Genomic DNA, 27,750 nt, shown 5'->3' with positions numbered 1-27,750 from the left:
ACTTAGGAAATTATTAATGTTTGTCTTCCATCAAACGACATATTCGGTTCGGAATATAATAGGAAATGTTTTGTAACAATCCTTTATTATTATTCAATTTTTATTTTAATTACTTGGATTACTTGAATACGAAATTTTCACTTGCATGTCAACCTTTTATCAAATTTGCTGTTGAGTAAAACAGTCGCACGCCAATGCAAATTACCGTCACGCAATTAACTTTAGGGTTATTTTAAACAAGATCTCTTAAATTTAATGCTGTTCCTACTCGCTTCTCGCTCCTCCAGACAAGTGCAGCTTCTGTACACGTTGTAATGAAATTATTTATTTATTTTTTCTTCTGGTTTTCTCGATTTTTAAATGGTTCCTATTGGCTGACGTTCCTTTCCTGGCTTTCCTCTCCTCTCGTAAAAATTGAAAAATATTGTAAGCTGTATGGAGTAATAGAAAAGGTGCATTTATTTTAATAACTAATAATGAGAATCCATTCCTACACATTACAAGTCGCCCTTATCCTAAACTGCCATTCTGTTAACTCCATCGATCACTAAGGATCGTCGCATTAAGTTACTCTACCAATGAAATACAACTAAGTTGACGTCATCGACTGCAGCTCGTAGTCATAGCAACTAGGAAAAGGCTCATCGATCGGCTGACGAGTGTTGCAGGCTAGACGAAGGTCGACGTGTCCATTTGAACATTAGACACCATTTGGTGCTGTGGATTGTCATCTTTCAACGTTGGATGGAGGTGAACAATCGTACAATTTCATACATGATAGTGCAATTCATCAACGGGTATTGTTACCACTTCGGATAGTTAAATGCTGATTTCTCTAATCCAGCTATGGGCACGGTATTGAGTTTCTCTCCAAAGGAACGTAAGCCGTCGTATGGTGATTATAACTTGAATAAGTACACGTACGAGCAGTTGAATAATGCGAAAAACAAGGAGAAGACGCTCGAGAAGAATGCCAATCACCATAACCATAACTTCAAGAAGCATTCCCTCTTCATCAATGCTCTTAGTTGGAAACACTTCAACGTCTCGAACAAGAAGAAGAGCGAAAAGAATAAAAACCAGAATTTACGTTATCCCCTGGATAATATAAATACTTTAGTGGATAATAACAAAAATATCCAGAACTCTCTGGCATGTTACAACCTGAAATCCAGTTCCATTGGTCCTTTGGATGTAGTTGCCAGGAATAACAACAAACCTCATAAGCCTTTACCACCTCCATTGCCACCGAAACCTGCAATTTTGACGGCTCATAATTTGGTTCGACCCATTACTCATACTACTTCCGGAGCCATCAATGCCTTTACTGCATGCGGCCCTTCCCTGAGAGCACCTCCAAATGTAGTAAGTAAAAACAACGTTACAGGGGATCACACCGTTCCTAGCCCGCACAAAAAGACAGTTATACAGGCATCCACATCGGAATTGTTAAGATGTTTAGGGGAATATCTCTGTCGAAAGTGTAAAAAGATGAGAGAACTTCAACCATCCGATGCTGTTATGTGGTTAAGAAGCGTAGATAGATCATTACTTCTACAAGGTTGGCAAGATATAGCATTTATAAATCCAGCTAACGTAGTCTTCCTTTATATGCTGGTTAGAGAATTAGTTAACGACGATATCGAAACTGAACGTGAACTTCAGGCTATCGTATTAACCTGTCTATATTTATCTTACGCTTATATGGGTAACGAGATTTCTTATCCCTTAAAGCCTTTTTTAGTAGAAGATAGCAAAGAAAAATTCTGGGATAGATGCTTATTAATTATTAATTTACTGAGTGGAAAGATGTTGAAAATCAATAGTGAACCAAGCTATTTTACTGAAGTTTTTACCGAATTGAAAGGCTGCTCGATCACGGCATAACCAGACTTTAATAATAGTTTAACGGTTTAAAAGAACTTTACTTATATATACATACACACACACACACATATATATATATACTGTAAATGAAAATTGTAGAATCATATCCCATAATATTTATCTTTCTTCTACAATAGAAGGTTTGATATATATATGTTCATCGAAAAAAAGAGTGAGTGCCCCTGTAAAGCGTGCTTCACTGTAGGACTTGGTGTTCTGTTGGGAAGCTAAGTTCTGGCGCAATGCGGGAGTATAATGAGTATTTACCGTTCCTCAATCTTTAATAATAGTTAAAATCGTCCGGAATTTTGTGAAATTATCGTCATATATCGTTTTATGAAGCAGTATACGAAGTAAGTATATATATATATATACATACATATATAAATAAGCATATATATATATATATATATATATATAAAACTTTACAATATCTCTTTTTTGTATTTCAATCATTGAAATGCGTTCATTGTGATGATAAATGTTAAAATTTGTTGGATAATTAATGTTGATTTTACTGTTAATCTCTTTTTAATATATCCCTTGTACTGATCTATAATGATAAATTATCCTGTTAGGTATATTATACATTTGTTAAATGTATAGTTTAAAATAAAAGAAAAATCCAAAAAAGAAAAAAAACCTTCAGTACAAAAAAAAGAAAAGAATTGATATTTTTGGTATCTAAAAGCAATATATTTAGTTAAAATTCTCATTTAATTTAAAATTCTTATTTATACTGTTGAACAAAACATGTATTTTAAAAGCCCAAATTGTTAAACAGTCTCAAGCAATTGCCAGCCAATTCTGATCAAGAAAAGTTTTCGTCCAAATTAAATGTTGCCATTTAGGAAAATATATATACATACATATATATTTTTAACATTAAAAATTTATTTTTAAACTTTATTATTAATTTAAAAAAAAAAAATTAGTTCATAAATGTATAATTTTTCATAATTAATTTATAGATAGAGAGTTAAATGTTTATCTTACTATCATATGATATATATAATGTCCATTTATAAGACAAAATATTATATTTTAAGTTTAATTCTTATTCTTTAAATTTAAAAAAATGAAGATCCAAGCCATCCTATTCTCTATCCAACATTAAACATGATGTGTTTATTGTAAGAGAAAGAATATATAATTGAATTTTAAAATAAAGAAAAAAAAATGCTTATGTTAGAATATAAATCCTGTTACTTATTTATTTTTTTATTAAACATTAATCAGATTACCTTTACATGTATATGTGCGTGTGCGTGATATTGATTTGAATTCGTATCCATTAAACTTGACCTAAAAATTTCTAATTGTGTTGATATATTTAATTGTATATCTAGAATTTAATTATTAATATTTTTTAATCCTTAAAATATTTTAAAAATATAATAATTGGCCATCACAGAACATGATTGGAAAAGAGCCAGAGTGTGTAATAGTTCCCTACTTTTTGTCATTTTGAAAAATAAGCACATTTAATTAAGTAGTTTTAGAATAGTGTTTATAAAAGAGTCTGTCAAAGTTATTGCTGTAAATTTAAAGACAAAGAAAATGTTTTTTCTAGCAATTGCCAATAGAAATTTTTCCCTTGTGCTTGTATAAAAAAAGATAAAAAAAAAACAAATTTTAATTCCGTGTCTGTAAGAGTATTTTGTGTTGTTTGTATATAAAGATTTATGAATGAATATGTGAAGTCAAGTAAAGATCCGTGGTTATTGCAATTCTTGTATATAATGTACATTAAACCTATTTCGAAATATAATATGTAGTCTATTGTATGTATCATTAAAGATTAATGATTCAAATACAACATTGATATGACATGTATTAAGTGAAGACTTCATATTCAATCGACAGAAACTTACCTTCTATTAGAAAAACATTGAGGAGAATAAACCTCAATTCTTCTCAATCATCATAACTTTAATATGATATTAACAAAAATTAAAAACTCGGCCTATAGCTAATGTTATTACTCTTGATAAATACACTTTGACTGACCTTTAAAGGATTCTTTTTTTTTTTTTTTTGTTAAAATGTTCCTAATTGGCCAGTACATAAATTATGTAATAATAATCATAAGGACTCATTTTAATGAAAGAGAAGGAATTTACCATATTGTCATCATACAGAAACATGAAAATGTGTACTGTAAATGAATTAATTTATATTTTAAATACTAAAAAAAAATATTACAATTTTAAGATTTATGTATATTTAAAAAAGTTATAGTAAAATGTATTGATTTTGACAAGATAATGTGAATTTTGAATTTTAAAATGTTCAAAAAATATATATTCAAAACACTTTTCATCAGTTTCTGAATAGTGTAGATCAAATTGAACAATGATATTGATAATAAAAGATCTTGTCTATTTCTGAATAACCTTCTTTTATTTATTTTTTTAATCAACAAACATTAAGAATTAATTGAGAAAATAAATTATACATTTACAAATTAAAATATTAAAAAATTTAATTAATATTCCTATAAATTATAACAGGAAACTTGTTTAAATTCCTTAATCACATGCAGAAAACTATATTAGATTTACTGAAGAATCTATAAAAGTATTGAATATTAGAACAGAATAATTGCTTTAAAAATAAACTAAATGCATACAAATTAAGTTATTAAAAATTTAATCAATATATTTTTCTGTAAATTAAACAGAAAACTTGTTTAAATTTCTTAATTATATACTTCAAACTACTAAATAATTTATAAAATTAATGAATATTAGAATCTAATTAGAAAAAAATGTTATTTAATATTTTTATGTAAATTTAAAATTCAATAACCTTAATTTTAATTATAATTAAATTGAATTCTATAACCAAATTAATCTTTTTTTTTCCTAATTTCAAAGTCTAAAGGAAAAAAGGCATAACTTATACATTAAACAGCATTAAAAATTGTAAAATCCTTTATAATTTATTGTTTAAAAAATCTTAATAGGAGGATAAATTTAAAAATTGAGGAATTATAGAAAATTTCTCAAGAGAAATATTTGGAAAAATGCCAAAAAGAAAAAAAAATGTAAGTAGAATAGAAAGTTATGGGATACGGCATCAATCCCATATCAGATACAAAAGGAAATTATTTTTATAATTGGAATTGCCTCCTATTATCTATTAATACATGAGTATTACTTGAATTTTAAGTCTTAAAGGTTTTTATTCAATTAAAAAAATATATATATATAATAGCTTTATCCCTCTATACAAAAAGTTTATTTTAAGATTTGGACTATATCCAAGCAATTATAGGATTTATGACTACTCTGAAATGTGTTTTATGTGGAATTCCTACATTTTACGGTTCCTATATTCCAATAGAGGTAAATAAAATGTGGAATTTTGGCTTTCTCACACAAAATTATCATTTAAAAACATATATATATATATATATATATATATTTAACAAGATTTAATATAGATATTGCTTAATATTAACTTAATAATTTATTTATCTAAACAGAATAAAGTCTACTTAATATTTTATAACTGTATTAACAATTCTAGATATTATTCATAGTTTTTACACTCAGACATTTCAAATCTCTTACTTTTAATACAGAATAATATTTGGAATAATTATAATTTTTGAGTAATTCTAATTTGTTCCTTCAATTTTCTCCCTACAAAAAAAAGCACTTAAAAATAATTGATGCTTAATACATTCTGATAAATCTAGATAAATGCTCTTAAGTGTTTTTAAAACTGTAGAAGGCCATTAGTGAACTGAAGAAAGGATCTTCTCTATCATAATTAACTGATGTAAGTTTAATCCCAGCTTTCAGTAGAAAAAAAATCCTTTTGTTTTAATTAACATATGGAGTAGTAAACTGAAGATCTAACTTAATTTATCAGTAAATCTCCACATTTAGCTCTGTTCATACCCCAGTTCTTATGTTAAGTTTTAGTGGATAAATCTTAAATTTTAAACAAAAATCATCAATATAATCAACGAAATTTAAATCATAATTTAAAGAAAAGCTCTGACATTAAGTTAAAGAGTCCATTATTAATATCAGAATTTATTGTTTAAAAAAGAATTCTCCTGACCTTCAAATGAAACTTTAAAAGAAATATATATTACGAAGCAAAAATAACACTCAGCTAATGTACTTAAGTAAAGTCTTTATTGACCTTCAACATTTATTAAAAAGATAAAAGCGTTTTTTAAAATGAGATTAGAAAAGTCCACTTACAATTTTAAACGAAATGATAATATAATTTTATTTGAAGAAATCGAATTTATTTTTTACTTGTTACAGAAAGTAAACAGAATTTTCTTGAAGAAGAAAGCAAGAGTACATGAAAATTTGCACATTTTATTGATTAAACATATCACATGATAACAAGATAGTTGTATTACTGTCAACATAGCTCCTGTGATGATTCATTCTTAGATGTAGGCGACGTCCCATTGCTCTCTCTCTCTCTCGCTCTCTTGCACTCTCCACGTATGACGTCATTCTATTGTATCCCTATTATAAGATATTACACTAATCATGTAAAAATTTAAGACACGTCAACCACCCGAATATAGATCAATACCGCTTAATTATTTCACTATTCTTGAGCCCGTGTTACCCTTTTATCGAGTGTCCTTCGCTTCTACGACTTAAAGGTCACGTGTCGACCGTCTGTAGGAGTTTTCTTGATGGCTTCCAGCGTAGAAGAGGAAAGGGTTTCCGTGAATACTTGTAAGAATTCCGAAAAGCGGATTATTCTTTAGAGTAATTTACGTTATTCTAACTTAATTAATTTGTTGAGAGGATAATTATATTTGTATTTTATTTTATTTATTTTTTTATTCCGGGAGACTAAGATTAAATTAATTAATTATCATTGTAATTTTAATTACCTCATAGATTTCGATTAATTAATTATTTATTTCTGTCAAAAAAAGAGAAACATTTCTTCTTGCAGTACTGTAGTGCCGTACGGGGAAGCGAAGATGCAGGAGAAGGGATGCTTTCTCCCTCTGAAATTAACGAAGGATTTAATTAAACAGTTTATTTTTATAAGTGTAGACGAGGCACACTTGAAAAATACGTTGGCTTTCATTTGCTAAGATCTCATCTTATCGTTCACAACTTAATAAACGTTTTCTAAGTAAAAAAAATCAAAAGTAAGAGAGAATTTTTTTCATTAATGCAGACAACTTAACTCTTAATTTCTCTATTAAAAATAAAAAATATGAATGTGAATATAGACCTAAATTTAGGATAATTATATAAAGAATTATAAAATTTAAATAATAATAACATTTCTACACGCTAATTACAAATAAGGACGTCATCATCAATCATCATCATCATCATCATCCTCTTCTTCTTTCTTCCAGCTTCCTGCTATGTTTATCATTATTTTTATATTAAAAATTTGTATATATTTTAATAATTAAACTATTAAATTCGAAAAAATAAAATAAAATAATAATTAGAATTATAAATCTATTTTTATTTTAAATGACTAAGTTTTAAACTGTTAATAAATATTTGTTTAATAGCCGTCTGTGTTTAAAATACGGTTGAATAAATACTCTTAGCTGTCATTTGCTTCATCCATATTCTGACAGATAACATCTAATTTCCCTGTTTCTAGACAGGGAGTACATAGGAAAGAATGACGCCAGATGATGATGTTCATTCTAATTATTTAAAAAAAATTATCATCGTCTCATCAGAGTATATTTTTAGTGTTATTTTTCATAAGTTTAAATTATTAAATTATTATACTTTGAATTTAAATTTGAATACACATCACCCTTTTTTTTTAAAAAAACCGAATTTCTTAAGAAATTTGCCTTCATTTAACGAACTATACACATACGAAAGGTTTTATTAAGTCATAGTTATGCTTCATTCATCTGTATTATCGAAGGTAATTTAGATAAAAGAGAACTGATATAGCTTTCTTGAATAATTTATAATCAGAAGTTATATACACAGAAGCGAGTAGTTTAATCTGATCTCTTTATTATACTCGTTTTAATTGAAAAATAAAAATTTCACTAAGATTTAACAGCAATTTAAAATAATTACACATTACATTTTTAATGTTTTAACAATAAATTACATCGCCCTCCTTACATCATCTCCATGTAATGCTGCCTTTTTAATATTTAATTTAAGACTCTTAGTAAATTATTCTCTAACTATACGAACTTAAATACGTTTTTTACACGTAAAATAATCTTATAAATATATTTTCATCGTGTAAAATCGCACAAATAACGGTTATTTTAAGTATTTAAAAGTGTAAAAATATCAAATATATTTCGAAATTAAAATCTCAATCGATTTAAATATACATCGCCTGTAAAAGTCTCTTCTCCGCATAGCACAGAGGTGTCTATTTACAAAAGTGGAAGGTAAAGAAAAAAGAAAACTTTAATATTAAATCAGAATCTAATTTAAAAACACAAATTCTGATAAAAATGATACCCGGAATTGTATATTATTTTATAAAATATTTATAAGGCTGTTCAGTTTTATCCACTGTAGCCATCTCATCAAGTTTAGTTCCGATCACATCGATACCAACACAGTCCATCCCATTATATAATCTAGGGGAGATAGAACCTTGCATGTGGAAAATATCAAATTTTATCGTCATTCTCTCGCGTATGAAGCCAATGTGAACGCACGTTCTTATATTTTAATATAAAGGTATGTAAATAAGAAGGCATAAACAGCGTAGGAGCATAATATTCATATTAAATGCCTTAAGATTCGGATTTACTTTATTTTCCTTTTGCTATAAGAGGAAGCCACCTGTCTACTTTATTAAATAAACTAAAAAAGAGAATAAATGATTCAAAAAATGATATTTATACCCCTTTAAAACAGGGATAAGTACTGGTTTAATTTAGAACAATGACATTAAAGTGGGCCAATATAAATATATAGTTTCTGCGTAAATATATTATATTTATCTTCATTTTACAGTCAATTTTCGGAGTGTATTAAATATATATTTACAAGGAAATATATACGTACGTATAAATATTAATCAATAAATTTCCTGCCTGAAGATATAAATATGAAGAAAATATTTCTGTACCTTTCTTCTGTTCTATAACTTTATTTATTTATTCATTTTAATGAGCGGGATTTAAAATTTCGTTTTTTTAAAAATGTAAAATTAAATTAAATTCTTATTATTACTTAAATTTTACTAAGATTTGTGATGGAAAAATCGAAGAGAGAGGGAGGAAAATGTATATATGTGCTCGAAATTCTTTAAATTTTATAAAATACATTAGAATAATAATTGTCTTCTCGAATAGAATTTTGAATATCTTCATTATTTTTAAAATTATTCTAAAAAGAATTTTTGAAAACGTTTATTTGTATATATTTTATTTTTTACATACAATTTCTAAAAGTACATTTTAAATAAATTATTTTTTTCCTCTTAAGAAGCGGATTTTTATTTATAATAAACATGATTTAACTGTATTTTTAACAGTTTAACACAAGAAATGCTTATAAATTAGTATATATCATACATACTAATTAGTATGATGGAGATTGGAGAGATACATACTAATTTATAAGCATTTTTTGTGTTAAACTATAAAGAAATACTGTTAAAACACTGAACAACGAAACATAAAAATGGCCGCCGTTTACAGGTGGTCGCTATTGGGGTTCGATTGCCTTTGATCTCAGAAATTTCTTAAATGTGCAAAGGGATGGATTATAAATATATTTTAATATTAATTTAGAATTAAAAAATAATTTATTCGAATTTTAAAATTAAAATTCGAAAATAAATTATTATTTTTCATCTTAATTAACTTTTTACAATATATCGTGGCGCCGCTGTAAGAAAAAAAAAACAATGAAACGTATAATTAATTTATAACGCGGTATTGCACATAATATAATTTAAACTGTATAAGGTTAAATTATTAAACATTAACATTTTAATATTAATTACTGCATAATTAGAATTTATTATTAATTAATTTATCTCGAATAAACAAGCCTATGCCGCCATTGGTAAACGGGAGAATAGTTATACGAAATACAAAACCGAACGAATAAAATTCCCTCGTGTTTCATCTTAATACGAATCTACTAATTTTTAATGTCACAAATGACAAACAAATTTATCACGAAAGTAAAATAATATTCTTTACATTTCATGTATTAAAAAAAAGCGGAAAAAAATTCGCGGTAGCAGACGATCTATCAAGTGATTTTTTTTTCTACACCAGGTGGCGAGGTTCCCTTAGCCGCCATCATTTTAATGCTTTAATATAGGAAATTTGCAAAATGGTTTGGTTTCTTTTTTTAATGGTAAATTTATTAAAAGTTATTTATTGAAATTAGTATTAACTCGTATTATATAATACGTTAAATTAACTTATATTAAAATATTTTATTTTAATATAAGTATTTGTAATTCAGACTTCTCATTAAATGAAAAATTAAAAAAATATAAATATTTTTGAACATTTTTTTTCTTATTTATTGAAAATTCTTATTGAAATATAAATAAAATTCTTTAATTTATTGTTGTATTTTTAAAAAAATATTATATGAGTTAATTTATTTTGTAAGAAATACGTCTTTACATGGAAATTCTTAAACAAATTCACATATTCAAACAATCTTATACAAAATCTAAATACAGAATGTTTCTCTTATGCAAAATCAAAAGACAGAATTTTTCTTATACAAATCGAAATTGAAATACAGAATATTTTTTATGCAAAATCAAATTTCTTACACATTGCCATTTGAAATTATTTGTTACGAAAACTTTTTAAATCAAAATAAGATAACGTTGAAGGAAGAAATTAATAATAGTAATAATCCAAGATAAATAGCTTTGAAAATCTACAGAGAAATTCATACGCTCATGGTAATTCAATTAAAAAACAATTTACGAGCTAAATAGATTTAAGATAATGAAAAAATGCAATTTATTGCAATAAAAATTAACCGAGAGATTAGATTCTATTTATATTTTCAGTTTAATTTTACGAGAATTTATGACGCTATATTCCTGAGCAGGTTTTACAATATTTATTAATTGTTTTTAAACATTAAATTGACTTTCGACATAATAGAAAAACACTATGTAAGAAATAAATGTGAAGTTGCTTTTTATTGCGAATTTAAGTGCAATGTATAAATTTTAATTTTCCTGAATATCTACTAAACTCTAAAATATGCGATTAATATATCATCTTTAACGAATAACAGGAAAAAATCAATTGCAGTTATAGAAAACAATTTTGAAATATTTTACATGTTACGCTTTTCTTCGCTCACAAAAGCAACTTATCTTATTGCGTTCTTTACAATGAATTGCTACAATTTAAAACATAAAACATTTAGTTCTATTTATAGCACATTATTAATGAGAAACTATCCTAAATTATATGTTTAGAGCAGTTTAAAACATTGGTTCTTAACAAGGGGTCCGTGGCTTGGAAGGATAAAAATCACCTTAACAATTTCACATAACACCACAAAATTAAGATAACTGTTCAGTTTAACTTTAAGAAAGAAGCACATATATTGCTATATTACATGCTTTTAATTTAAATATACTTTTATATAATTGATTTTCTTTAATGCATTTAAAAACATTATTCCGAGAAAGGATCACCTAATTGGAAAAGGGATCCATGGAACAATAAATGTTAAGAACCCGATTTGAAACATCCCATCATTTCTTAGCATTTTATGAGTTTTATCCATTAGCTTTAATTTCATTTGCTATATAAGAGTATATTATTTTTAATACAGATAAATATTTTTCATAAAAGTTTTGGACTATCTCACAACGCCCATATTGAGATCTCAAGAATTTATACTTATGTAAAACTATCAAAGATTAAAAAGTCAACGACTAAAAAAGTAATAATAAAATAATAGTAGTAGTAGAAAAAGTTGACTTGGCAACAGAACGCGAAATCAATCTAAATTCGCATTAACAATGCTTAAAAATAAATCTTAATTTTATATAAATTAATCATTAGTTAAAGACAAGGAGATTATTGTTTGTGCTTTGTATCATTAATTTGAAAGAAAATCATTTACGATGATTTTTTGGCAGCGAGAAGCCAGTTACTATAATGACTGGATAATTTATTCAGTCTCGAGTTATTAGAATATTAAAAAAGTGGCTGTAGCGATTTAAAGTATATCATCTTGGGATTCTTAAGGTTCAAAAAGCCGAACTTCTCTCGAGTTCCGTATTTTCAAGTGTAAAAAATTAAAAAAAAAAAACTATATTAGTTACGTTATTTACTTCTTTCACAAATCTCTAACATGATATACGGTACATTATAGTCTTGTATATGCGGTGATTGCGTGTCAGGAGGTACCGCGTAAATTTGAGCTCCACCCCAAATAGTATCAGATGATTGCATTCACTTATATAACCTTACAAAATTAACAGAATAAAATGTGTTTAAAACGTTTCAGTTATGTTTTTACTGTAATTAATTAACGACATTTTTGTCTGGTATTTCTGAATATACACAGCAAAATTTTCATTATACCGCATCGAGTACACTACTTTAGAAAAATACATGCAAACTAGAGTATTCATCGTAGTGAGTAGCATTCGATAGTTTTCCATGGTCGGAATGTCAAGTGGAAAAGTATAGTTTACTGGCTAAAAAGTCAGATTCAGTGGTACTAGGAGAGTGATTACCCAAACCATTCGCCATCCGCGAATATCTTATCAAAAACTGAATAAATATAAGAAATGGAACTTAGAAAATATTTCTATAAACTGCTTGACTTTTAAAGTTAGATCAATTTTTAATTTTTAAAATGTCAATTACATTTTCTGAGGCTCACGTAATAATGGAACTGTGTTATTTTTTTCGCATAGCTTTCAATATACATTATCAAAAATATCAATTTTGTTGGTCATAAACGGACTTGATTTACAACGGAGAACATACACGTGGATACGGTAAAAAACCTCGCCCGAATTAGGCTTATCAACAAAAAATTCCAAACAATCCCTTAAAGTGGCAGGAAAATTTATGGTATGTCCATCCTTATCGAAGACACCGCAAAAGTATATAAAACTCGCACTAAAACGAAACTTGAAGATAATATGTAATATATATATATAAACATATAGTTATATTGTAAAGATGGCTATTTTCAATAAAACATATGTAAAATTAGAGAAATATACCAAATATTTGGAATTTCATTTTTTATCATTACGAATTTCGTTTTCTCTTGCTTACCTACTGTATTGTTGTCTTCAGTGGCTTTTGTTTACTTATATGAACATATGAATAGAGTGAAGGAAGCAAGCAGTACACTTTGATTTTATTACATTAGTATGAAGAACAAAATAAAAATACTTGACCTGGATATGTACTGTACAGTATTTTTCAAATTTGAGGCGGTTTATTTTAAAAATAAGTATAACTGAATTTCCAATTACTGTAATACAATTTTACGTGCACTTATTATACAGTATAAGCTTCTATTAACAAAGATGTATACCCGATATGTTGAATCTGATGTCATTTGAAAATTGTATTATATAGTGTGCTACATTATTTCAAGATATTTTTACGTTAATTACAGCGAATTTTTCTAGATAAAAATTATTATTTACAAAGAGTTAGGCATGGTTACAATATAAACATAATGGAGATAAGAACTATTAAGTGTTTAATATTACAGAACGAAAACTCTAACATAATTATTAATTCTTGTAATATATGTGAAATTGTATTAAATCACAAATGATAAACAAGTTACTGTACGTTTCCGAAATCACTTTTCTCAATGTTTGCAATTTGAATTTAAGCTATAGAAAGAAATAATTAGAAAATTTAAATAATTTAATGTAATTCTACAAATTAAAATTTGAATAAACATATAATTGGTTTCGTATTGTATATCTTAGTCGAGCAATGCGCGGTATTCGGTTAGAGCTCTGGAAGTTTTATCAAGTTCAAGAGCCCTTTTTCGGTAACACACAATGACCTCGTTAGATTCCGTCCTCTTCAATAAGTAAATAAGATATCTGTTACTGTGCATTTTTATAGCCCGGACAAGATTCGTGGAACGGAGCTGTAATAAATGCAACTACCCATGATAACGAGGATGAATTGAATCGCTGAAATTATTTTTTTCGAGTGTAAAAAGAAGTTTTTTAGAACTTATTAATTCAGAGAATACTCAAACTTATGTCACATAAACACAAATATACTTTTGTTTATATTCCATTTACGAGTTTTTAAATTGAATATATTCTTTAATAAAGTTAGAAATAATGAAAATATTAAAAAAATAATCTTTTTGCGTATTTAGTTTAGTTCCATTAAATTTTTAAAGCTAATTTGTAAAAAAAAAAAAAAATACACGTGTATATAGATGGATAAAAGAACAAATTTTATTAAATAATAGTCTAAAATAGAACTAGAAAAGTTTCAAAAATCAATAATATGAACAAATAGAGATTCCAATATATACGAAATATAAGAGTGGAAACGAAAGATTGATATATAAAGGAAAAGAGAGAAATATTTCTAAACTCATATCGTGATTGAGCAGCAATGAATAGAATATTAAACTAAGCTTCGAATTATTAATTATCTACGAGATTGGAATTATCAGTTCAATTTTGTAAATTAATAATTCTACAAGTATGATTATTAGATGATGATTCTTTTTAAAATAAATATTGGAAATTTCTTCTAATATAATTTATATATAGACAATTTGGCGTAAAATACTGTAATAAAAGTAATTTTTTAAAAAAATTTTATACTAAAAGCATTTTAATATTAATAAAGTTTTTATTTTGTTTTAGGATTTTAGTTTTCTCCGACTGAAATTTAAAGCGATGAACAAGGTAAATTAAACATTAAAAACGTTTTCAACAACTGACAAAATCAATGTTTAGCTAATTTAGATTATTTAATACAGGTTAAAAATTAGATTATATATAAAATAATTATATCAACGTAATTTGATTACTACTCTGAAAATTCTGTATTTATTTATTTTAATTCTTACGTCAAAACACAATCTTTAGATAACGGACACGCTAGAAAAAAAGCAATCACCTATTTCCTTACATTAATACCTCTGTCTAGACCGTTTATGAAGTGAATTGGCCAAAAGCCAGACTACCTATTTTTTAGCGTAGTTACTAGGCAACTTCCTCCACGATTCTGTACTTGAATTTCGTCATCATCCTACCGATATTCAATATCGTGTTTCTCTTTCTTGTTTCATAGGTGTGTAAACATTTTTCTTTTTTAATCCCGTTACTACTACTATCATTTGATAAAAATATTTAAGTAAACGAGCCGTAAGATTGCAGGAAAAATTAAATAAAAAATAATAGCAACGTATGAATAGTCGTATTAAATATATTGACACTAAAATATTAAGAATACGTTCACATTTTAGAATTGGGTATAAGAAGAAACGATATGGCTGTTTGCCAACTGATGCCAAATAAAATCTTCGATATTAGAATTTTAATACCGGTTCAAAACGCGATTTATATTAAATATTTTATTAATAATTCTGTTAAATTTTTTACTGAGTAAGCAAGCTTAACTATTATTTATTGCAACGTATTGTACCAATCAAACTGTAGCGTAAGATCACGTGATAAAGTTTTCTGGATCAATACTTCGTCCAGTCACGTGATTTCTGTTCGACCTAGGGTCAGTGAACTATAAAGAAGCGTGAATTACTGACGGTTCCTATTATTTCCTCTAAAATCGTAAATATCGTTAACACGTAGATTTCGTTTTGGTTGCACGTTTCTGACAATTTAGAATGCACCATTTGTTTTTAACAATATAATCAAGGCTATTCAAATTTAATTAGTTATTACAGATAGCGCTACAGTTTGCTCAGCATCCTTACACTAGATTTTAATTAACAAACAATTAATAAAATGAAGCGTTATATAAAAATGATTGTATTGTTGTAATTAATAAGATGTTCTTATTGGTGTTTCCTTGATAAAGTACACTGGTGCTCAAAATTAAAGAATAATGTGCAAAATTTTGTTGTATAGAGATTTATTGTTAGTCAAATGTGGGAGCAATGCCAACACTCTTATGAAATTTAAAGGCTCCTTTGTAGGAACAGGAGGAGGCAATATTTGCATGTTTGATGTTGCAGTACACGAAACCTTAATATTGTGCATGATCACTTCTGACAGGTATATAGCTGTCATAAGAATTCCTCATACTACTGACAAGCACATTAATGAGGTCTTGGACAATCAGATCCATTTCTGTGCAAGTGATGTTTGGAGCTCCTGAAGTAGCTTTTGCAACATGTCTCCTTTGTGCAACTCGTATGTGCTCGATAGTTGAGATCGGGGATCTGAGTGGTTACTACATTTGCCAAATGTCTTCAATTTCCAGGAAGTCGTCCATCGGCTGGCCTTTATGAGGTCAGAGAATGTCGTCCAAAAAAATGAACTTTGGGCTAACTGCTCTCACAAAAAGTCTGACCAAATAGTCCAGGATTTCATCTCTATCTTAGAGAGATGGAACTCGTTTAAAAATGTGTGCCACACTGGTGAAAGTTCAAAAAATGATGGGTCCATATTAACTAAGTGTTTCTGTTGAAAGGGACACAAAATCCTTCTCAAATAAAACCCCCTCTTTTGAAATCTGCACACAGATATTCTCACTCCTCTTACTGATGCTAGTTCCGAGTGATTTTGCCTAGCAGTCCTGACGATGAGAGGTGAGAGAACTGCTACACCCTTTCAGCTTCTCAGTAATTTGCATTTTCAGAGCCATATCATATATTTTATGCATTTACAGATGTGCATTCATTTTCTGCATTGCCAAGTTTTCACTTGCACAAAATTTCGTCACATTTCATGCTTATAATGCTAGTTTGTACCCTTTTGTAGACAATCTAATTTTGAGCACTAGTGCATTTTCATTCCAACAATCAGTTTTATTTTCTTTCTCCTTTATCTTTATTAAATACAAATAACATTTATTAGTGATATTATTTATTTATCGATGTATAATTTATATACATGTGTTATTAATCATGGAAAAAAATCAAAGTTCAACTTAAATAATACTATTAATAACCTACATTAACACCATTTAGTATAACTTATTAAATTCTCTTAATAATTAGTGTTGGAAGTTTTTTAATATTTAAATTCTAAAACTTCAGATTATAGTCTTAACAAATGCATTTATATCATTTTGAACTATGAAAAGAAATCAATATAAATATAATATAAAAATTTATAAAATTATGCTTCTAAAACTATATTAATACAATAATAATTGATACTCTTTAAATATAATTTTATATTTATTTTTTTGTCAAACATGTTGCATCTAATACAGGAAAAGTTGCGTGGATAGCTTTTTTTCAAATAAATATTTGCAATTTAATACTTTATCAATTGCAGAAGTAAGAATACTTAGCAAAGAAAAAAAATTTAATCTCTAAATTTATACATAAAAAACCAATAACAGAAATATGTTGAACTTAGTTTAAATATTAATAACAGACCAAAGGATAATATTTAATAAGAACATTAAAAATATTTTGCCTTAAGTTTTCAATAACAAATATTTTAGTTTTATGATAAATACTAGTATAACATATCAAAACAAATGTAGAATTAATTTGACAATAATAAAAAAAATTCAAAAACTGAAATGACCAAATCACTGCGTGTGAGATCAGATGAAAATTCTGCTGGAGTATTAAATGTTTAATTTAAAGTCAGCTTCTGCACAATCACCCAAATAATTTTGAGCATCAAATTCTCAACTAATCCTGCAGATGCATAAAAATGGATTTAATGTCAATTTTGCAGATGAAATTTGATGAGAGACAAAATTCAAAATTATGATAATTTTTTTGCTTTATGATACAGAGAGTCCACAACTTTTCCCATGTGCTGAATAGTCTCTAAAGCAGCTTCGTAAGTTTTGTCAATAGATGTATCCTGAAAAATAATAAGAACGCCTTTTCCTTGATCTAATATTCCTGTAAGAGAAAATATTTATTAAGAGTTTTATAAAGTCATTTAATACTGCTGATGATATTAAGTTATATTATTATTGAAGTATCCTAAAATTAAAATACCAATGAAGCATTCTTTGCTAAAATTTCAATTTAGTAAAATAACTTATAATATCTTAGTTTACACGAACATACTTTGTTATAAAGAAACTGATCATAAAAGAAAAAATAAAGTAGTTTTACAAACACAATAAATTTATTATATTTTAAACATTTATTTTAGATTTTAATTTTCAATACAATTTTGTTAATAAATACTTAGTTCTATAACTTATTGTTATTAAAATACTAAGATTCCATGAAATTTAAGCTTAAATCTAAAAGTTTGCATAAAACAGCTATGCAGATATTATACAAATTTCTGACTCATTTATAAAAAAAATATAAATTTACTCATTTATAAATTTACTGTTTTAACAAACTGAAATGTGCAATGCCCTATAGCATATCATAAGAATGAGCATACTGCCAAATTTGCTGATGTGTACCTTCAATAAATAATCTTTAACCCAAAATAATAACAGAAATATTGTATAATTTGTCAGGAATGTAAATTTAATCTGTATACAAATTTGCATTAATGTACAATATATTTTAATTAAAAATATATTAATTTAAATTATTATAATTATTATAATCTATTCTAAAACTATTTGCTTAGGCAAGCATAGTAAAATTAATACATTTAATTTCCATTATACTACTACAAAGACATTACATTTGTTTATTAACAAATTCAAGTAATTCAAGATACAGCAAAATCTATACTGTAATTGCTTTCAAGACTCACTTCTATTGATGATAGCTGACTGATATTAGCTGACTATAATTAATAGAGATTCAATCAATCAATCTTTATTATTTGATATAACTTTTGTTATTACAAAGGGGGTTAAAAGAACATTATTGTTTTAAGATAGCTACATGAACAAAGAAATTGTATAATTTATACAAAGTTAGCTTTGAAAAATTATCACCGAGTATAATTTGATAACAAAAATCAGATGGCAGTGTAGCAGCTCGGGTATCCAAAAAGAAGTTACAAGAATCAAAAAGGTGTTTTCTCATATCCATCACTACTGATCCACAAAATTAATTAATAGAAATTCTAGTTTGATTAATTCAGATATTTAAAAAACATACTAAAACAATTAAAAAAATGTATAACTTGAAGATTTATTAATTATAATAATAATAATAATTATTATTATTAATAGTAATTCATCCAGCATATAATTGAATAAAAAAATGACATCAAGTTAAATTACTGTACAGTGAGCAAATAATTATTAAATTTGCTCACATGCTTGATTTTAATGCACTGGTAAAAACTGATAACAATTTGCAGTATCAAGCAATATTGTTTATTTACCTGAAGGTAAATGATTTTAGGATCAGACTCTGTTATTGATTCTCTTCTGATTTGTTCATTTGATGTGGCAGTATCAGGCAATACGTATCAGGCAATACTGTTTATCATTATCAGAGTTTTCAATTCACAAGACAAAACTTATAATAGTTATCATCAGAGCAAAGGGAGGTCCAACTCATTCTTAAATGTATAAAATATTTTTTTTATCATTATTTATTTCTTCTGTCCAAATACTTTTGTGATGTGAAAATTTTCACAGTTTTAAATAAAAGTGTATCTTTCTTTTTGATGAATGTTTTTGTATATGTAAATATTTTTTTTTTCTAGTGTAAAAAGTCTGAAAATTTTATACCTGTCATCATTTTTTTCCTATTTTAAGTAAGAAATGAGTGATAACTAAAAAACTTCTATTTTATAGGTGTCCAGATACTTTTGTGACCTAGTGAATTAGAAATGACTTTCTCTTGCATAATGATAGATTGAAGATTGTCTTGAATTTTCTCTCTTCAGATTCCATAATTTTGTCCTATTCTATTATAATTATCATAAACAAAATAACAAGTTTCAAATATTATATGAGCAATCATTTATTGTAACATTGTCACAATGCCAAGCTGCAATTTTTAATAATTTTTTAATTTAAAATATATGCTCTCCACCTCAAATCAAAAGTGTTTTGTCCCTATACATTATAGTTTTCTGTCAGCAATAGTCATGTTGGTCAACTATGTAACTCCTTTCAGAGGAAAATTTTTGAATTGAAGTAATGTGACTTCTGGTTTGCACTAGAAGTTCATATATAATTAATCGGTACCTCCTGCCTCCAATCTTTCCATATCTGGTCTCGACTTTCACCTATCTAACTCTATTCTTGAGATTAAGGAACAACAGACAATGGGAATTTATAGGTCTACAATTTTTTCAAATTGCAGCCCCAAAGATCATCAAAAAATAAATAATAAAACTCTACTATTAATAATAATTATAATTTATTATAAATCTCTTAATTAGGATTAGTTAGACCATGCTTATTGATTAAATTATGATAGTAACAATTATCAAATGCTTTGTAAAAGTTTGGTTAGATTATCTCCTATAGAATTATTTCAACTTATATTTATGCAAACTATTATAAGTAAATTTATATAGTAAATATTTTATGAATTAGCTATTTTTATGTGCTAATTTATACTGTTTTTTTCCCACTATAAAACAAGAATGGCAAAGTAGAATTGAACAGACACATTTGTAACAATTTATCTGAAATCAGTTTCAAATACATTTCTATTTTTTTCAAGACTTTTAAATCCAAAAAATATGCTTTTGTTGTAATTGAAACAAATATAATACAACAAAATCAAATTAATTTTTATTTAAGTTCTCTATATGCATAGCAGAACTGTACAATGCCATATTATTTGTTCAGTTATATGCATAAATTTTTTAATGTGCGATTTTCTTTAATTGTTGTACAGGTTTTGGTTTTCTTTTTTTCCCTTTAAACTATATCAGATAAAAGTCACAAAGTTACATTCATTTTTTACAGTAAAATCACTTTGAATTAAACCATTTTTACATGTGTTAAAGTGATTCTGAATAAAGATGAGAGGTGGTCACAATTTGAATGTAAGAATTGAGAACTATTTGAGTGCAAAAAGTTCTATTGGGTTACACGACAACTGGGCAACAGTCAAGTGGGAAACAATTAACTGGGCGACAGAAACTTAAGAAGTTTTGCACATTTAGCAAGCATACGATTTGGCGCACATTTTTTTTATTTGTTTCTTATTTTTTGTAAGTACTGGTCAAATATATGTAAATATAAATATAGTTAAGACTCATGAGGTACAAGTTATAAGTTACAAACTATGATTTATGAGTTACAGTGGAACCTCGCTTAATGAGCATAATTCGTTCCAGAGTCTTAGGCATAATGTGAAACACTTGTCACGTGAAACAATTTTTCCCATAGAAATTAATGTAAAATATGATAATGCGTTCCATGCCGAAAAAATGCTCAAATGTTTTATGTATAACGTTTATTCAAAAAAAAAAAAAAAAGTACAATATACACTGTGAAGGAACGTGAATCATCATCATCTTTTTTTCTAGCACAGAATGAACGAACCATCCTGGAGTGAGAATTCAATTTGCAGAAAAAAAAAAAAAAAAAATCACAGCTAATATGTTTGATAAACACTCCAAACAATATGCCAAATTCTTGGCTTATGTAATATAGGCTATAATTAAATATTAGAAATTAATTAATTTGACCAGAGGTAGGCAGTTATGTTTCCATCTCGTATTAAATTTAATAATTATAAATAGTTAATTTTTAATTCAGACATTTCTAAAATTTAATTTGGAATCGGTCATTAAATTTAATGACCCCTAGAATTTGGCATATTGTTTGGCATGTTTATTATATTATGGGTATGGTTGTTGATGTTTATAAGTAATATGTGTGAACACAAGTTTGGAAAAATATGTGATTGCAAGCAACACTAAGATCCTAGTGGAACGAGTGCTAAACATAGACTGATAGAGCATGTGGCATGCGCACAATTTGTGACTTCACCTCTCCTGGTCACTCGTTAAGCGAGGCAAATTTTTACAATTTGTTTTGCTCGTTATGCAAAATACTCGTTGTGCGAGGTGCTCGTTAAGCAAGGTTCCACTGTATTTCCGACTTATGAAAAAAAAACATTTTGGAACAACATATTGTAACATCATTAATTATTTTGTAAGAAGCAAAGCAAATCAAAGAAAAGCAGTTCTCCAAAAACAAATTCCTTCAAAGAACTTTTATACTTTTTTTGTTTTAATTTATATTGTATTTAATGTATAATGTGATGTATTTTTAATTTTATATAATTGTCATCTCTGTTTTTTGTGTGTATATTTGTTAATTTTGGGATAGATATCAACTGTCCTTCGAGACTTTTCAATTTACTTATAAAAAATAAATAAATAAAGTATGTAATATGTATAAATATGTTTGTTAATTACAAAATCATTCTTTTAACTCATTTCTTAAAAAATCTTATTTAAATTCACAAGCTAGTAGCTCGATAAAAAATAATGGTAATTTTTATAAAGAAAACAAAAAATTTTTGTGTTTTGTCTATTATTCATCTCTTATTTTGTCGCCCAGTTGACGATGTCCTTTCTCATTATTTCCAAGAATGTCTGCTAGGTATTCAAATATTGGTACTTCTCAGATATAATTAGTAATTTTACATAAAAATTTTAGAATAAAAGCCATACTGATGAGGAAAAAATCAAAATGTATTTATGGCCAGCTGTAAGATAGTGGGAAAAAAATTGTGATTGCAAGATGTGTTGATTAGTGGATCATGTTCTGGAAATAAATTAAATGCTCTTATAAAACTTGATAATAAATATGCACCACTATACTATTAAGAACTATGTAGCTTATATATATATATTTATTTATTTATTTTTAAATTTTAACTGCCTAAATTGATTTATTTAGTAAACTATTTTTATTTCAATTTTCATGTGATATTTTTTACGGAAAAAAACAGACCTTTTGATTACTAGTCAACTTTTCATAATACTGACAATAAAAAGAAAAAAACATTTTAGGAATGCAAATTAAGTGGATTACATTTCATAAGCAATGCATAAATGATGTATTCATCTTATATATAAAATTCTTGTGTCACAATGTTAGTTACCGTACTCCTCCGAAACGGCTTTACCGATTTTTACCAAATTTGATATGCATATTCAGTAGGTCTGAGAATCGGCTACTATCTATTTTTCATACCCCTACACCATCTCCCCCCTTTCAAAAATATATTTATATATAAATTAAGGCTTTTATGTCCAACAGATGGCGCTACCTTCCGACGAACTAAGTTTGCTTTTCTGTCAGGCATTATGCTTTTCTGTGAGAATGGACTGAAGCAGATCATTTTCTATCTATCTATATAAATAATATATAACGTTCGTTTGTTTTTTTCTATGTTGTTTATATTAGTTTTAGTTTACGTTGTTTAGCATCGCGCGTGAGTTCTTTTGTATTTTATTTAAATTTGAAATTGGTTATTCGGAACAGTATTCGAATGTTGTTAGCCTGACGATGGCCATGGAATGGGCCGAAAACGTTTGTTTATGATTAAAGTTAAAGGTTCTCAGCATCAAGGTGTTGTTGTCTTACAGTGTAATAGAGTCTGAGTGAGGTTAGGAGAATAACTATTAATTATTCCTATTTTATTAAAATTATTACTTAATATAAATATTAATATAAATAAAATATAACGTTCGTTTGTTCCTACCGATTCCTTTGAAATTTTGACACAACGTTGCATTCGAATACGCACGTGTTTTTATATAATATACATGTCGAAATTCCCCCCAGTGGGGGGAGATGGACGGGATTAAGGCTTACCGTGAAGAACTCGGCTTCTATTATACTATTTTACATGCGTTTTTTGCGTTTTTAATTGCGTTTTAATAGGTTACGTCAACAGAATATACACTAAAAAGGGATTTTTCGATATTCCCCAGCGGGAAAAGTGACGGGATTAAGGCTTACTGTGAAGAACTCGGCTTTTATTATACTATTTTAGATGCGTTTTTGATTGCGTTTTAATAGGGTACGTCAAGAGAATATACACTAAGAAGGAATTTTTTGAAATTTCCCCCACGGGGGAAGTGTTACACATTTATAATAGATACATTTTGAGCCACAACAACGCGTGGCCGGGTCAGCTAGTCTATATATATAAAACTACTTGTCCTGACTGAGTGACTGATTAATTCATCATTGTCCAGATCAAACCACTGAACCTAAAGTGGTGAAATTTGGTACACAGTTAGGGTATGTCATGGAAACAAACACTAGGAAGTGATTTTTCGAAATTCTCCTGAGTGGGGGGAGAACATTAAGTCTTAACCAAAAGAACAGCTTCTACTATACTAATTCAGATGCAATTTTTTGTTTCTGATGGGTAATAACTTAAATTCCAAACGTACAATATTTACATATTACAATTTTTTAACCAAATGTTCGAACCATTTCAATTTGAATTTGTTATTACATATTTGTTCGATTATAGTGTGGCCTTCTAACCCTTTTGCCCTTGGGTAGGATTATCTTTTCCACGAAAATAAGTAGAACAAAAGACTGTGTGAGGCCCTGGGACCAAATGGACAAAGAAAGAGTCACTTTTGGTGAGAACCTCGAAAAAGTAGGGAGAGGAAAAAGAGTGCTCCAGATTTCGAGAAGGACGATCTGAGACTGAGAGGTGCCGAAGAAGTTAGAAAGAAAAATAGACTACGGACAGAAAACCTTGAGGACAAATGATAAAGTCGGGGTCCTCTATGACAAGAAGAGGGTCACGAATAAAGGAGAGTTTTGAAGTGGTGTCCTATCCAAGAGTATTTCGCTATGAAAAACCCCGGGTATTTCTATTCCTTTCCTATCTCTTTTGCTTTTTTCCCCATTTTCCTTAATTGTAAGATAGTTATAAGTTAGTATAAGTTGATACAACCTGTGTTTGATTGCCGCGTGTGTGAGAATTTTGTATATTTAGATTGTTATAAATTAAGTAATTACTATGGTGTCTGAAATAACGTCGGCCATGATTTTACTTTGTTAATTTTTAAAAAAATATTATTGTGATAGTGGCAAAACGCCAGAGGACATTTTAGCATTTTTGCATGTTTGTTGCAGAGGCACCAGCCTAAAAGGGAAGGTTGTCTCTGTAATTTTTGTAATTTCCGATGGACTACTGATGGTGTGCAACAACGAAAAGGAAAAGGCAACGACAAAGGTTTTATCTTTGTAAATGCTCTGTATTTTTACATTTTATTATTTATTTAAATTTAGGGAGTTTCAGATAACGTCATTTATGTTTCGAAAAAAAATTAAACTCAGATTTATCATATCTCAAAATCTCATAATATTTGAAACTTGAATTTAGGCGCATTAGCAGTCCATAGTTTGAAACAAACAAAAATCAGTAATTTTACCAAATTAGTAACAACTAATAATTGAGAACCTTAGTGAAGTACCGAGGGGGGGTTATTTCTATCAAATTGCAAAATCCGAGTGGGCGAAGAAGCGGGTGACAGTTAGTTATATAATATAATAAGAATAGTACTTATTAATGAAATTTATATTATATATAAACAGATCTAACTTTTTGTTTTATTTTTATTTTTTGGAAACAGATAAAGTATTATAATAGAAAATATGACTAACTTATTATAGAAAACATTTATATAAACTAAAACATTTAATTAAAACGATTTCATGACATATACTCAATATTTTAATGCTTAATTCATTGAACGAGGTCTTAAATCTGTTCAAAATGAAATTAAGGCAGGAAGTAACAAATTAGTAAAAATATATAAACATGCATACAAAAAATATTTGGCAGATTTGAGGAGATGGATTTATAAAAACAATTTTAAGATTTCAGTAAAAAAACTTCCAAATCTACATTAAAAAAGACAAATATTTCTAAGGCTAGTGTAAAAGATCAAAAAAGAAAGAGCAGACATTAAATTTGTTCAGAGAAAGAATGCAACTGTTTTCCAATATTGGCAAAACAATTAAGAGAAAAGAGAGGGATTAAAGCAGGCCAGGATATATGAGGTACCAACAGAGAGGAAAAAAACTACATTTATTCTGAGGTATACAAATTATGATAAAAACAAACTTGAAGAAAAAATTAACAAAACGCCAATGCTTGAAGCTGAACTGTGATAATAAAGTCACATTAGACAAAACATAACAATAAATTTATTTTAATAACTTATAAAATCCATCAGTAAGAATTGTGAAAACTAGAAATATTTTTTTACATCTTTGCTTAGTATTATTATTTAATATTAATAATGCTAATATTTTATTAGTAGATTCATAGAAATGATTGTCAAATGATAAAGAAGAGAGGATAGAGAGATGCATTACATTTTCAAGTTTATACTTTGTCCCAAATATTCTTTTGTAATATTTTTAGTTTTATATCAATATTTCAGTTAACTTGTTTTATTGATATAATAACAACTCCTCATAACCTGACTTAATTAATTACTGCCAAACACCTGCTGAATTATTGGGCTATTTTTCAGCTACATTACACCTCAAATATATTCTGATAATTTGGCAGATTTGGAATTGTTTTATTGATTTTCATAATTAGCATTATCATTTCTTTTTGTATTGGTAATATTTTTATCAGTAAGAATTAATTTCTGACAATTTTCTATATACATGGATTGACAAACCAGTCCAATAAATAGGGCCATTGAGAGCTCACATAAGGGGGTCTGGAGGTAGGAAAGCCACATCTAGCCTTTTGTTTTTTGAACAATGAAATACATAGAATATTTCTTTATTAATAAAAAGTAGTCTTAAAGATTTTACTTTCTGTTAGTAAAAATAAGGCAAATTGTGTAGGGATAGGAATCACTATGGATTCCAAAGTTTTCTCTGGGTTTAGAGAAAAATCCCTATCTTCCCCCCCTCTCTTGATGGCCTGCCAATAATTAAGACTGATTTTATTTCTAAGAAATGCAAATATAGCTTATACAATTGCCATCTACTGTACAAAATTTTCCTGGCTTAAATTCATTGCAAACTTTTACCACTAATTGGAGTCAGCACTGTTTTGAATGATCAGTTATTTCTGATATGGCTGTAAATTACTGGCTGGAATCCAGTATTATCACTGCAGATGCAATATACTGTGTTTAAGAGATGATTTTGATTGATCATGAAGTCACTGTATGTGAAGCTACATTCTATACTAATGTCAGTAAAATTTCTAGACATTCACAAGAACATAAAGACAGAATTATTGAACAGGTGTGTCATCTTACTACATAACAATGCAAAATTTCATACTGCTACAAAAACTACAGTTCTTGTTAATAAAGGCTGAGAGATGCTGACTCACTGTAGATACTTAGTTATCTTCAATAAAATATTTGATACAAATAACTATAACAACATATCCTGCTTAATGAAAAATACATTTAAAATATTCACACATTTGGTCAAACAAACAATTCTTCATAATAATAAATTTTTTCTATATATGTTTCATGATAAAGAAATAAAGCCAAACCACCACCAGATTACATTGGGCTATTTTTCCACAATTATATTTAATTAATTACTAAATAATTCATCACTAGAGGGAGGCGTTAGGAATCATCTCTTATTAATTTAATAATTATAATTAAATTAATATCTATTAAATAATTTAGAATATTCTAGAAGAAAATAATCAACCCAGAGCGAGACTTGAACACACAACTCCTGCTTATCATGCAGATGTGCTGCCAGTTATGTTAAATGAGCCTCCAGTCTGATGTCCCCTTCCAGACATTGTTTGGCTTTACAAATTTATTGGATTTCTTGAGGTTTGTTTATGTAGA

The 27,750-nt window shown here is 27.5% G+C and overlaps 2 protein-coding genes and 1 long non-coding RNA gene across 3 annotated transcripts in view; 2 read left to right on the top strand and 1 right to left on the bottom strand.

Moving 5' to 3' along the window:
* Nucleotides 1-488: 488 nt before the first annotated feature.
* LOC136987444 (cyclin-dependent kinase 5 activator 1-like) lies at nucleotides 489-3,658 on the top strand. The gene has a single exon (XM_067285183.1). The coding sequence runs from the start codon at nucleotides 847-849 to the stop codon at nucleotides 1,885-1,887; it is 1,041 nt and encodes a 346-aa protein (XP_067141284.1). The 5' UTR covers nucleotides 489-846; the 3' UTR covers nucleotides 1,888-3,658.
* Nucleotides 3,659-10,120: 6,462 nt separating this feature from the next.
* LOC136987457 (uncharacterized) overlaps nucleotides 10,121-27,750 on the top strand; it is a 58,736-nt gene continuing 41,106 nt past the window's right edge. Inside the window, exons 1-2 of the long non-coding RNA XR_010882617.1 lie at nucleotides 10,121-10,217; nucleotides 14,728-14,769. This is a non-coding gene — a long non-coding RNA (uncharacterized lncRNA). The remainder of the gene's footprint in view (nucleotides 10,218-14,727; nucleotides 14,770-27,750) is intronic.
* The window catches only part of Rpn6 (regulatory particle non-ATPase 6), a 53,863-nt gene continuing 43,325 nt past the window's right edge, over nucleotides 17,213-27,750 (bottom strand). Inside the window, exon 12 of the mRNA XM_067285193.1 lies at nucleotides 17,213-17,918. Coding sequence (XP_067141294.1) covers nucleotides 17,776-17,918 — 143 coding nt within the window. The 3' untranslated portion in view covers nucleotides 17,213-17,775. The remainder of the gene's footprint in view (nucleotides 17,919-27,750) is intronic.

The sequence above is a fragment of the Centruroides vittatus genome, unplaced genomic scaffold (assembly GCF_030686945.1).
Source record: "Centruroides vittatus isolate TY-2023 unplaced genomic scaffold, ASM3068694v2 scaffold_211, whole genome shotgun sequence".
Taxonomy (NCBI): domain Eukaryota; kingdom Metazoa; phylum Arthropoda; class Arachnida; order Scorpiones; family Buthidae; genus Centruroides; species Centruroides vittatus.
This window is presented reverse-complemented; position numbering and strand designations above follow the sequence as displayed.

Coding starts and splice junctions, on each gene's coding strand:
- LOC136987444 (XM_067285183.1), top strand. CDS start 847: ATGGGCACGGTATTGAGTTTCTCTCCAAAGGAACGTAAGCCGTCGTAT.